Source organism: Oncorhynchus clarkii, chromosome 5 (genome assembly GCF_045791955.1).
Source record: "Oncorhynchus clarkii lewisi isolate Uvic-CL-2024 chromosome 5, UVic_Ocla_1.0, whole genome shotgun sequence".
Taxonomy (NCBI): domain Eukaryota; kingdom Metazoa; phylum Chordata; class Actinopteri; order Salmoniformes; family Salmonidae; genus Oncorhynchus; species Oncorhynchus clarkii.
Genome location: NC_092151.1, coordinates 88,313,690 through 88,328,588, shown reverse-complemented (window position 1 = coordinate 88,328,588; position 14,899 = coordinate 88,313,690). Strand labels below are relative to the sequence as shown.

Genomic DNA, 14,899 nt, shown 5'->3' with positions numbered 1-14,899 from the left:
GGAGACAGCTATTAGCAGTGGTACATTGGCCATAATATACCAAAAACCCCCAAGGTGCCTTTTTGCAATTAAAAACTGGTTACAACGTTCGAACAGTGAAATGTTTTTTGGGGGGTCATACCCATGGTAAACGGTATTATATACCACGGCCTTGAGCCAATCAGCATCCAGCAGCCAAACTACCCAGTTTATAATATTCATTGAATACATGGTTACCTTCACATATGGGCAGGTGGTTGCTCCATCCTGCCACCATACAGGTTCTGATGTCCATTTTGCTCACCATCTGATAACTACAGACATAATTACATGATTAGGTGCTATTATGATGTCTGTGACCTCATTAGCCATGTTCTAAATTCAACCCCATACTAGATGGGCTGTATTCAGCCCCATACTAGACAGCCTGAATTCAGCCCCATACTAGACAGCCTGTATTCAGCCCCATACTAGACAGCCTGAATTCAGCCCCATACTAGACAGCCTGAATTCAACCCCATACTAGACAGGCTGGATTCAGCATCATACAAGACAGGCTGGATTCAGAACCATACTGGACAGGCTGGATTAAACCCCATACGTGACGGGCTGGATTCAGACCCATACTTGACAGGCTGGAATCAGCCCAATACTAGACAGGCTGGATTCAACCCCATACTAGACGGGCTGGATTCATCCCCATACTAGACAGGCTGGATTCAGCCCCATACTAGGCGGGCTGGATTCATCCCCATACTAGACAGGCTGGATTCAGCCCCATACTAGGCAGGCTGGATTTAACCCCATACTAGACAGGCTGGATTCAGCCTCATACAAGACAGTCTGGATTCAGCCCCATACAATGCAGGCTGGATTCAGCCCCAGACAAGACAGGCTGGATTCAGACCCATACTAGGCAGGCTGGATTTAACCCCATACTAGACAGGCTGGATTCAGCCCCAGACAAGACAGGCTGGATTCAGCCCCAGACAAGACAGGCTGGATTCAGCCCCATACTAGGCAGGCTGGATTTAACCCCATACTAGACAGGCTGGATTCAGCCCCATACTAGACAGGCTGGATTCAACCCCATTCTAGACAAGCTGGATTCAGCCCCATACTAGACAGGCTGGATTCAGCCCCATACTATACAGGCTGGATTCAGCCCCATACTAGACAGGCTGGATTCAACCCTATACTAGGCATGCTGGATTCAGCCCCATACTAGACAGGCTGGATTCAGCCCCATACTAGACAGGCTGGATTCAGCCCCATACTAGGCATGCTGGATTCAGCCCCATACTAGACAGGCTGGATTCAGCCCCATACTAGACAGGCTGGATTCAGCCCCAGACTAGACAGGCTGGATTCGGCCCCATACTAGGCAGGCTGGATTTAACCCCATACTAGACAGGCTGGATTTGGCCCCATACTAGGCAGGCTGGATTTAACCCCATACTAGACCGGCTGGATTTGGCCCCATACTAGGCAGGCTGGATTTAACCCCATACTAGACAGCCTGGATTCAGCCCCATACTAGACGGGCTGGATTCAGCCCCATACTTGACAGGCTGGATTCAACCCCATACTAGGCAGGCTGTATTCAGTCCATTTAAGACAGGCTGGATTCAGCCCATACTAGACAGGCTGGATTCAGCCCCAGACAAGACAGGCTGGATTCAGCCCCATACTAGGCAGGCTGGATTTAACCCCATACTAGACAGGCTGGATTCAGCCCCATACTAGACAGGCTGGATTCAACCCCATTCTAGACAGGCTGGATTCAGCCCCATACTAGACAGGCTGGATTCAGCCCCATACTATACAGGCTGGATTCAGCCCCATACTAGACAGGCTGGATTCAACCCTATACTAGGCATGCTGGATTCAGCCCCATACTAGACAGGCTGGATTCAGCCCCATACTAGACAGGCTGGATTCAGCCCCATACTAGGCATGCTGGATTCAGCCCCATACTAGACAGGCTGGATTCAGCCCCATACTAGACAGGCTGGATTCAGCCCCAGACTAGACAGACTGGATTCGGCCCCATACTAGGCAGGCTGGATTTAACCCCATACTAAACAGGCTGGATTTGGCCCCATACTAGGCAGGCTGGATTTAACCCCATACTAGACCGGCTGGATTTGGCCCCATACTAGGCAGGCTGGATTTAACCCCATACTTGACAGGCTGGATTCAACCCCATACTAGGCAGGCTGTATTCAGTCCATTTAAGACAGGCTGGATTCAGCCCATACTAGACAGAACGGATTCAGCACCATACTAGGCAGGCTGGATTCAGCCCCATACTCGGCAGGCTGGATTCAGCCCATACTAGACAGAACGGATTCAGCACCATACTCGGCAGGCTGGATTCAGCCCCATACTAGACAAGATTGATTCAGCACTATACTGGACAGGCTGGATTCAGCCCTATAATGGACAGGCTGGATTCAGCCCTATACTGGACAGGCTGGATTCAGCCCCATACTAGACGGGCTGGATTCATCCCCATACTAGACAGGCTGGATTCAGCCCCATACTAGGCAGGCTGGATTCAGCCCCATACTAGACAGGCTGGATTCAGCCCCATACTAGACAGGCTGGATTCAGCCCCATACTAGACAGGCTGGATTCAACCCTATACTAGGCATGCTGGATTCAGCCCCATACTAGACAGGCTGGATTCAGCCCCATACTAGACAGGCTGGATTTAGCCCCATACTAGGCATGCTGGATTCAGCCCCATACTAGACAGGCTGGATTCAGCTCCATACTAGGCAGGTTGGATTCAGCCCCAGACTAGACAGGCTGGATTCGGCCGCATACTAGGCAGGCTGGATTTAACCCCATACTAGACCGGCTGGATTTGGCCCCATACTAGGCAGGCTGGATTCAGCCCATACTAGACAGAACGGATTCAGCACCATACTCGGCAGGCTGGATTCATTCCCATACTAGACAAGATTGATTCAGCACTATACTGGACAGGCTGGATTCAGCCCTATACTGAACAGGCTGGATTCATCCCCATACTAGACAGGCTGGATTCTTCCCCATACTAGAAACGCTGGATTCAGCCTCAAACAAGACATGCTGGATTCAGCCCTATACAAGGCAGGCTGGATTCAGCTCCATACTAGTCAGGCTGGATTCAACCCCATACTAGACAGGCTGGATTCAGCCCCATACTAGACAGGCTGGATTCATCCCCATACTAGAAACGCTGGATTCAGCCTCAAACAAGACATGCTGGATTCAGCCCTATACTGGACAGGCTGGATTCAGCCCTATACTGGTCAGGCTGGATTCAGCCCCATACAAGAAAGGCTGGATTCAGCCCCATACTAGACAAGATTGATTCAGCACTATACTGGACAGGCTGGATTCAGCCCTATACTAGACAGGATGGATTCAGCCCTATACTGGACAGGCTGGATTCAGCCCTATACTGGACAGGCATGATTCAGCCCCATACAAGACAGGCTGGATTCATCCCCATACTAGAAACGTTGGATTCAGCCCCATACTAGAAACGCTGGATTCATCCCATTTAAGAGGCTGGATTCAACCCCATACTAGACAGGCTGGATTCAGCCCCATACTAGAAACGCTGGACTCATCCCATTTAAGAGGCTGGATTCAACCCCATACTAGACAGGCTGGATTCATCCCCATACTAGACAGGCTGGATTCATCCCCATACTAGACCATACTAGGCAGGCTGGCATCAGCCGCATAGTAGGCAGGCTGGATTCAGCCCCATACTAGACAGGCTGGATTCAGCCCCGTAGAAGGCAGGAATAATTCATCCCCAAACTAGACAGGCTGGATTTAACCCCATACTAGACAGGCTGGATTCATCCCCATACTAGACAGGCTGGATTCAGCCCCATACTAGACAGGCTGGATTCAACCCCATTCTAGACAGGCTGGATTCAGCCCCATACTAGAAATGCTGAATTCATCCAATTTAAGAGGCTGGATTCAACCCCATACTAGACAGGCTGGATTCAGCCCCATACTAGACATGCTTGATTCATCCCCATACTAGAAATACTGGATTCAGCCTCATACAAGACAGGCTGGATTCAGCCTCAAACAAGACAGGCTGGATTCATCCCCATACTAGACAGGCTGGTTTCAACCCCATACTAGACAGGCTGGATTCAGCCCCATACTAGAAACGCTGGATTCATCCCATTTAAGAGGCTGGATTCAACCCCAGACTAGACAGGCTGGATTCATCCCCATACTAGACAGGCTGGATTCAGCCCCATACTAGACATGCTGGATTCATCCCCATACTAGAAACGCTGGATTCAGCCTCATACAAGACAGGCTGGATTCAGCCTCAAACAAGACAGGCTGGATTCATCCCCATACTAGACAGGCTGGACTCATCCCCATACTAGAAACGCTGGATTCAGCCTCATATAAGACAGGCTGGATTCAGCCTCAAACAAGACATGCTGGATTCAGCCCTATACAAGGCAGGCTGGATTCAGCTCCAAACCAGATGGGCTGGATTCAGCCCCATACTAGGCAGGCTGTTATCAGCCGCATAGTAGGCAGGCTGGATTCAGCCCCATACTAGACAGGCTGGATTCAGCCTCGTAGAAGGCAGGAATAATTCATCCCCAAACTAGACAGGCTGGATTCAAGCCCATACTAAGCAGGCTGGATTCTGCCCCATACTAGACGGGCTGGATTCAGCCCCATACTTGACAGGCTGGATTCAGCCCCATACTTGACAGGCTGGATTCAACCTCATACTAGACAGGCTGGATTCAGCCCCATACTTGACAGGCTGGATTCAACCCCATACTAGGCAGGCTGGATTTAACCCCATACGAGACAGGTTGGATTCAACCCCACACTAGACAGGCTGGATTTGTCCCATACTAGAATTGCTGGATTCAGCCCATACTAGACAGAACGGATTCAGCCCCATACTAGACAGGCTGGATTTAGCCCCAAACTAGACAGGATGGATTCAGCACAATACTAGACAGGATGGATTCAGCCCCACACTAGACAGGATGGATTCAGCCCAATACTAGACAGGCTGGATTCAGCCACATACTAGACAGGCTGGATTCAGCCCCATACTAGGCAGAATGGATTCAACCCATACTAGGCAGGCTGGATTCAGCCCCATAGAAGGCAGGAATAATTCATCCCCATACTACACAGGCTAGATTCAGCCCAATACTTGACAGGCTGGAATCAGCCCCATAGAAGGTAGGCTAGATTCAGCCCAATACTAGAGAGGCTGGATTAAGCCCCATACAAGGCAGGCTAGATTCAGCCCCATTCAAGACAGGCTGGATTCAGCACATTTAAGAAAGGTTGGATTAAGCCCACAGGTTGGATTCAGCCCATTTAAGATTCAGCCCCATACTAGACGGGCTGGATTCATCCCCATTTAAGACATGCTGGATTCAACCCCATACTAGACAGGCTGGATTCAGCCCATTTAAGACAGGCTGGATTCAACCCCATACTAGACAGGCTGGATTCAACCCCATACTAGACAGGCTGGATTCAGCCCATTTAAGACAGGCTGGATTCAGCCCCATACTTGACAGGCTGGATTCATCCAGTTCTAGAAAGGCTGGATTCAACCCCAAACTAGGCAGGATGGATTTAGCCCTTTACTAGACAGGCTGGATTCAGCCTCATACAAGACAGGCTGGATTCAGCCTCATACAAGACAGGCTGGATTCAGCCTCATACAAGACAGGCTGGATTCAGCCCCACACTAGGCAGGCTGGATTCAGCCTCATACTTGACAGGCTTGATTCAGTTCCATTCTAGACAGGCTGGATTCAGCCCCATACTAGACAGGCTGGATTCAGCCCCATATTAGACGGGCTGGATTCAGAGCTATACTAGACAGGCTGGATTCAGCCCTATACTGGACAGGCTGGATTCAGCCCCATACTAGACGGGCTGGATTCATCCCCATACTAGACAGGCTGGATTCAGCCCCATACTAGGCAGGCTGGATTCAGCCCCATACTAGACAGGCTGGATTCAGCCCCATACTAGACAGGCTGGATTCAGCCCCATACTAGACAGGCTGGATTCAACCCTATACTAGGCATGCTGGATTCAGCCCCATACTAGACAGGCTGGATTCAGCCCCATACTAGACAGGCTGGATTCAGCCCCATACTAGGCATGCTGGATTCAGCCCCATACTAGACAGGCTGGATTCAGCCCCATACTAGACAGGCTGGATTCAGCCCCAGACTAGACAGGCTGGATTCGGCCGCATACTAGGCAGGCTGGATTTAACCCCATACTAGACCGGCTGGATTTGGCCCCATACTAGGCAGGCTGGATTCAGCCCATACTAGACAGAACGGATTCAGCACCATACTCGGCAGGCTGGATTCAGCCCCATACTAGACAAGATTGATTCAGCACTATACTGGACAGGCTGGATTCAGCCCTATACTGGACAGGCTGGATTCAGCCCTATACTGGACAGGCTGGATTCAGCCCCATACAAGAAAGGATGGATTCAGCCCCATACTAGACAAGATTGATTCAGCACTATACTGGACAGGCTGGATTCAGCCCTATACTAGACAGGATGGATTCAGCCCTATACTGGACAGGCTGGATTCAGCCCTATACTGGACAGGCTGGATTCAGCACTATACTGGACAGGCTGGATTCAGCCCCATACAAGAAAGGCTGGATTCAGCACTATACTAGGCAGGCTAGATTCAACCCCGTACTAGACGGGCTGGATTCAACCCTATACTAGATGGGCTGGATTCAACCCCATACTAGACAGGCTGGATTCATCCCCATACTAGACAGGCTGGATTCATCCCCATACTAGACAGGCTAGATTCATCCCCATACTAGAAACGCTGGATTCAGCCTCAAACAAGACATGCTGGATTCAGCCCTATACAAGGCAGGCTGGATTCAGCTCCATACTAGTCAGGCTGGATTCAACCCCATACTAGACAGGCTGGATTCAGCCCCATACTAGACAGGCTGGATTCATCCCCATACTAGAAACGCTGGATTCAGCCTCAAACAAGACATGCTGGATTCAGCCCTATACAAGGCAGGCTGGATTCAGCTCCAGACCAGATGGGCTGGATTCAGCCCCATACTAGGCAGGCTGGCATCAGCCGCATAGTAGGCAGGCTGGATTCAGCCCCATACTAGACAGGCTGGATTCAGCCCCGTAGAAGGCAGGAATAATTCATCCCCATACTAGACAGGCTGGATTCAGCCACATACTAGACAGGCTGGATTCAACCCCATACTAGACAGGCTGGATTCAGCCCCATACTAGAAATGCTGAATTCATCCCATTTAAGAGGCTGGATTCAACCCCATACTAGACAGGCTGGATTCAGCCCCATACTAGACATGCTTGATTCATCCCCATACTAGAAATACTGGATTCAGCCTCATACAAGACAGGCTGGATTCAGCCTCAAACAAGACAGGCTGGATTCATCACCATACTAGACAGGCTGGATTCAACCCCATACTAGACAGGCTGGATTCAGCCCCATACTAGAAACGCTGGATTCATCCCATTTAAGAGGCTGGATTCAACCCCATACTAGACAGGCTGGATTCATCCCCATACTAGACAGGCTGGATTCAGCCCCATACTAGACATGCTGGATTCATCCCCATACTAGAAACGCTGGATTCAGCCTCAAACAAGACAGGCTGGATTCATCCCCATACTAGACAGGCTGGACTCATCCCCATACTAGAAACGCTGGATTCAGCCTCATATAAGACAGGCTGGATTCAGCCTCAAACAAGACATGCTGGATTCAGCCCTATACAAGGCAGGCTGGATTCAGCTCCAAACCAGATGGGCTGGATTCAGCCCCATACTAGGCAGGCTGGCATCAGCCGCATAGTAGGCAGGCTGGATTCAGCCCCATACTAGACAGGCTGGATTCAGCCTCGTAGAAGGCAGGAATAATTCATCCCCAAACTAGACAGGCTGGATTCAAGCCCATACTAGGCAGGCTGGATTCTGCCCCATACTAGACGGGCTGGATTCAGCCCCATACTTGACAGGCTGGATTCAGCCCCATACTTGACAGGCTGGATTCAACCCCATACTAGACATGCTGGATTCAGCCCCATACTTGACAGGCTGGATTCAACCCCATACTAGGCAGGCTGGATTTAACCCCATACGAGACAGGTTGGATTCAACCCCACACTAGACAGGCTGGATTTGTCCCATACTAGAATTGCTGGATTCAGCCCATACTAGACAGAACGGATTCAGCCCCATACCAGACAGGCTGGATTTAGCCCCAAACTAGACAGGATGGATTCAGCACAATACTAGACAGGATGGATTCAGCCCCACACTAGACAGGATGGATTCAGCCCAATACTAGACAGGCTGGATTCAGCCACATACTAGACAGGCTGGATTCAGCCCCATACTAGGCAGAATGGATTCAACCCATACTAGGCAGGCTGGATTCAGCCCCATAGAAGGCAGGAATAATTCATCCCCATACTAGACAGGCTAGATTCAGCCCAATACTTGACAGGCTGGAATCAGCCCCATAGAAGGTAGGCTAGATTCAGCCCAATACTAGAGAGGCTGGATTAAGCCCCATACAAGGCAGGCTAGATTCAGCCCCATTCAAGACAGGCTGGATTCAGCACATTTAAGAAAGTTTGGATTAAGCCCACAGGTTGGATTCAGCCCATTTAAGATTCAGCCCCATACTAGACGGGCTGGATTCAGCCCCATTTAAGACATGCTGGATTCAACCCCATACTAGACAGGCTGGATTCAGCCCATTTAAGACAGGCTGGATTCAACCCCATACTAGACAGGCTGGATTCAACCCCATACTAGACAGGCTGGATTCAGCCCATTTAAGACAGGCTGGATTCAGCCCCATACTTGACAGGCTGGATTCATCCAGTTCTAGAAAGGCTGGATTCAGCCCCAAACTAGGCAGGATGGATTTAGCCCTTTACTAGACAGGCTGGATTCAGCCTCATACAAGACAGGCTGGATCCAGCCTCATACAAGACAGGCTGGATTCAGCCTCATACAAGACAGGCTGGATTCAGCCCCATACTAGGCAGGCTGGATTCAGCCTCATACTTGACAGGCTTGATTCAGTTCCATACTAGACAGGCTGGATTCAGCCCCATACTAGACAGGCTGGATTCAGCCCCATATTAGACGGGCTGGATTCAGAGCTATACTAGACAGGCTGGATTCAGCCCTATACTGGACAGGCTGGATTCAGCCCCATACTAGACGGGCTGGATTCATCCCCATACTAGACAGGCTGGATTCAGCCCCATACTAGGCAGGCTGGATTCAGCCCCATACTAGACAGGCTGGATTCAGCCCCATACTAGACAGGCTGGATTCAGCCCCATACTAGACAGGCTGGATTCAACCCTATACTAGGCATGCTGGATTCAGCCCCATACTAGACAGGCTGGATTCAGCCCCATACTAGAAAGGCTGGATTCAGCCCCATACTAGGCATGCTGGATTCAGCCCCATACTAGACAGGCTGGATTCAGCCCCATACTAGACAGGCTGGATTCAGCCCCAGACTAGACAGGCTGGATTCGGCCGCATACTAGGCAGGCTGGATTTAACCCCATACTAGACCGGCTGGATTTGGCCCCATACTAGGCAGGCTGGATTCAGCCCATACTAGACAGAACGGATTCAGCACCATACTCGGCAGGCTGGATTCAGCCCCATACTAGACAAGATTGATTCAGCACTATACTGGACAGGCTGGATTCAGCCCTATACTGGACAGGCTGGATTCAGCCCTATACTGGACAGGCTGGATTCAGCCCCATACAAGAAAGGCTGGATTCAGCCCCATACTAGACAAGATTGATTCAGCCCTATACTGGACAGGCTGGATTCAGCCCCATACAAGAAAGGCTGGATTCAGCACTATACTAGGCAGGCTAGATTCAACCCCGTACTAGACGGGCTGGATTCAACCCTATACTAGATGGGCTGGATTCAACCCCATACTAGACAGGCTGGATTCATCCCCATACTAGACAGGCTGGATTCATCCCCATACTAGACAGGCTGGATTCATCCCCATACTAGAAACGCTGGATTCAGCCTCAAACAAGACATGCTGGATTCAGCCCTATACAAGGCAGGCTGGATTCAGCTCCATACTAGTCAGGCTGGATTCAACCCCATACTAGACAGGCTGGATTCAGCCCCATACTAGACAGGCTGGATTCATCCCCATACTAGAAACGCTGGATTCAGCCTCAAACAAGACAGGCTGGATTCAGCCTCAAACAAGACAGGCTGGATTCATCCCCATACTAGACAGGCTGGACTCATCCCCATACTAGAAACACTGGATTCAGCCTCATATAAGACAGGCTGGATTCAGCCTCAAACAAGACATGCTGGATTCAGCCCTATACAAGGCAGGCTGGATTCAGCTCCAAACCAGATGGGCTGGATTCAGCCCCATACTAGGCATGCTGGATTCAGCCCCATACTAGACAGGCTGGATTCAGCCCCATACTAGACAGGCTGGATTCAGCCTCGTAGAAGGCAGGAATAATTCATCCCCAAACTAGACAGGCTGGATTCAAGCCCATACTAGGCAGGCTGGATTCTGCCCCATACTAGACGGGCTGGATTCAGCCCCATACTTGACAGGCTGGATTCAGCCCCATACTTGACAGGCTGGATTCAACCCCATACTAGACAGGCTGGATTGAGCCCCATACTTGACAGGCTGGATTCAACCCCATACTAGGCAGGCTGGATTTAACCCCATACGAGACAGGTTGGATTCAACCCCACACTAGACAGGATGGATTCAGCCCAATACTAGACAGGCTGGATTCAGCCACATACTAGAAAGGCTGGATTCAGCACAATACTAGACAGGCTGGATTCAGCCCCACACTAGACAGGATGGATTCAGCCCAATACTAGACAGGCTGGATTCAGCCACATACTAGACAGGCTGGATTCAGCCCCATTCTAGGCAGAATGGATTCAACCCATACTAGGCAGGCTGGATTCAGCCCCATAGAAGGCAGGAATAATTCATCCCCATACTAGACAGGCTAGATTCAGCCCAATACTTGACAGGCTGGAATCAGCCCCATAGAAGGTAGGCTAGATTCAGCCCAATACTAGAGAGGCTGGATTAAGCCCCATACAAGGCAGGCTAGATTCAGCCCCATTCAAGACAGGCTGGATTCAGCACATTTAAGAAAGGTTGGATTAAGCCCACAGGTTGGATTCAGCCCATTTAAGATTCAGCCCCATACTAGACGGGCTGGATTCAGCCCCATTTAAGACATGCTGGATTCAACCCCATACTAGACAGGCTGGATTCAGCCCATTTAAGACAGGCTGGATTCAACCCCATACTAGACAGGCTGGATTCAACCCCATACTAGACAGGCTGGATTCAGCCCATTTAAGACAGGCTGGATTCAGCCCCATACTTGACAGGCTGGATTCATCCAGTTCTAGAAAGGCTGGATTCAGCCCCAAACTAGGCAGGATGGATTTAGCCCTTTACTAGACAGGCTGGATTCAGCCTCATACAAGACAGGCTGGATTCAGCCTCATACAAGACAGGCTGGATTCAGCCTCATACAAGACAGGCTGGATTCAGCCCCATACTAGGCAGGCTGGATTCAGCCTCATACTTGACAGGCTTGATTCAGTTCCATACTAGACAGGCTGGATTCAGCCCCATACTAGACAGGCTGGATTCAGCCCCATATTAGACGGGCTGGATTCAGAGCTATACTAGACAGGCTGGATTCAGCCCCATACTAGACAGGCTGGATTCAACCCCATTCTAGAAACGCTGGATTCATCCCATTTAAGAGGCTGGATTCAACCCCATACTAGACAGGCTGGATTCATCCCCATACTAGACAGGCTGGATTCAGCCCCATACTAGACAGGCTGGATTCATCCCCATACTAGAAACGTTGGATTCAGTCTCATACAAGACAGGCTGGATTCAGCCTCAAACAAGACAGGCTGGATTCATCCCCATACTAGACAGGCTGGATTCAACCCCTTACTAGACAGGCTGGATTCATCCCCATACTAGACAGGCTGGATTCAGCCCCATACTAGACAGGCTGGATTCATCCCCATACTAGAAACGTTGGATTCAGCCTCATACAAGACAGGCTGGATTCAGCCTCAAACAAGACAGGCTGGATTCATCCCCATACTAGACAGGCTGGATTCAGCCCATTTAAGACAGGCTGGATTCAACCCCATACTAGACAGGCTGGATTCATCCCCATACTAGACAGGCTGGATTCAGCCCCATACTAGACAGGCTGGATTCAACCCCATACTAGACAGGCTGGATTCAGCCCAATACTAGAAACGCTGGATTCATCCCATTTAAGAGGCTGGATTCAACCCCATACTAGACAGGCTGGATTCAGCCCCATACTAGACATGCTGGATTCATCCCCATACTAGAAACGCTGGATTCAGCCTCATACAAGACAGGCTGGATTCAGCCTCAAACAAGACAGGCTGGATTCATCCCCATACTAGACAGGCTGGATTCATCCCTATACTAGAAACGCTGGATTCAGCCTCATATAAGACAGGCTGGATTCAGCCTCAAACAAGACATGCTGGATTCAGCCCTATACAAGGCAGGCTGGATTCAGCTCCAGACCAGATGGGCTGGATTCAGCCCCATACTAGGCAGGCTGGCATCAGCCGCATAGTAGGCAGGCTGGATTCAGCCCCATACTAGACAGGCTGGATTCAGCCCCGTAGAAGGCAGGAATAATTCATCCCCAAACTAGACAGGCTGGATTCAAGCCCATACTAGACAGGCTGGATTCATCCCCATACTAGACAGGCTGGATTCAGCCCCATACTAGACAGGCTGGATTCAACCCCATACTAGACAGGCTGGATTCAGCCCCATACTAGAAACGCTGAATTCATCCCATTTAAGAGGCTGGATTCAACCCCATACTAGACAGGCTGGATTCAGCCCCATACTAGACAGGCTGGATTCAGCCCCATACTAGACAGGCTGGATTCATCCCCATACTAGAAACGTTGGATTCAGCCTCATACAAGACAGGCTGGATTCAGCCTCAAACAAGACAGGCTGGATTCATCCCCATACTAGACAGGCTGGATTCAGCCCATTTAAGACAGGCTGGATTCAACCCCATACTAGACAGGCTGGATTCATCCCCATACTAGACAGGCTGGATTCAGCCCCATACTAGACAGGCTGGATTCAACCCCATACTAGACAGGCTGGATTCAGCCCCATACTAGAAACGCTGAATTCATCCCATTTAAGAGGCTGGATTTAACCCCATACTAGACAGGCTGGATTCAGCCCCATACTAGACATGCTTGATTCATCCCCATACTAGAAACGCTGGATTCAGCCTCATACAAGACAGGCTGGATTCAGCCTCAAACAAGACAGGCTGGATTCATCCCCATACTAGACAGGCTGGATTCAACCCCATACTAGACAGGCTGGATTCAGCCCCATACTAGACAGGCTGGATTCATCCCCATACTAGAAACGTTGGATTCAGCCTCATACAAGACAGGCTGGATTCAGCCTCAAACAAGACAGGCTGGATTCATCCCCATACTAGACAGGCTGGATTCAGCCCATTTAAGACAGGCTGGATTCAACCCCATACTAGACAGGCTGGATTCATCCCCATACTAGACAGGCTGGATTCAGCCCCATACTAGACAGGCTGGATTCAACCCCATACTAGACAGGCTGGATTCAGCCCCATACTAGAAACGCTGGATTCATCCCATTTAAGAGGCTGGATTCAACCCCATACTAGACAGGCTGGATTCAGCCCCATACTAGACATGCTGGATTCATCCCCATACTAGAAACGCTGGATTCAGCCTCATACAAGACAGGCTGGATTCATTCTCAAACAAGACAGGCTGGATTCATCCCCATACTAGACAGGCTGGATTCATCCCCATACTAGAAACGCTGGATTCAGCCTCATATAAGACAGGCTGGATTCAGCCTCAAACAAGACATGCTGGATTCAGCCCTATACAAGGCAGGCTGGATTCAGCTCCAGACCAGATGGGCTGGATTCAGCCCCATACTAGGCAGGCTGGCATCAGCCGCATAGTAGGCAGGCTGGATTCAGCCCCATACTAGACAGGCTGGATTCAGCCCCGTAGAAGGCAGGAATAATTCATCCCCAAACTAGACAGGCTGGATTCAAGCCCATACTAGACAGGCTGGATTCATCCCCATACTAGACAGGCTGGATTCAGCCCCATACTAGACAGGCTGGATTCAACCCCATACTAGACAGGCTGGATTCAGCCCCATACTAGAAACGCTGAATTCATCCCATTTAAGAGGCTGGATTCAACCCCATACTAGACAGGCTGGATTCAGCCCCATACTAGACATGCTTGATTCATCCCCATACTAGAAACGCTGGATTCAGCCTCATACAAGACAGGCTGGATTCAGCCTCAAACAAGACAGGCTGGATTCATCCCCATACTAGACAGGCTGGATTCAACCCCATACTAGACAGGCTGGATTCAGCCCCATACTAGAAACGCTGGATTCATCCCATTTAAGAGGCTGGATTCAACCCCATACTAGACAGGCTGGATTCATCCCCATACTAGACAGGCTGGATTCAGCCCCATACTAGACATGCTGGATTCATCCCCATACTAGAAACGCTGGATTCAGCCTCATACAAGACAGGCTGGATTCAGCCTCAAACAAGACAGGCTGGATTCATCCCCATACTAGACAGGCTGGATTCAACCCCATACTAGACAGGCTGGATTCAGCCCCATACTAGAAACGCTGGATTCATCCCATTTAAG

General features: G+C 50.2%; 1 protein-coding gene across 2 annotated transcripts in view; it reads right to left on the bottom strand.

The window, feature by feature from the left end:
- LOC139409528 (complement factor H-like) overlaps positions 1-14,899 on the bottom strand; it is a 56,481-nt gene that overhangs the window by 1,819 nt on the left and 39,763 nt on the right. For both annotated transcript variants that reach the window (XM_071154803.1, XM_071154804.1), the window contains exon 4: positions 217-293. In XM_071154803.1, the coding sequence (XP_071010904.1) occupies positions 217-293 (77 nt within the window). The remainder of the gene's footprint in view (positions 1-216; positions 294-14,899) is intronic.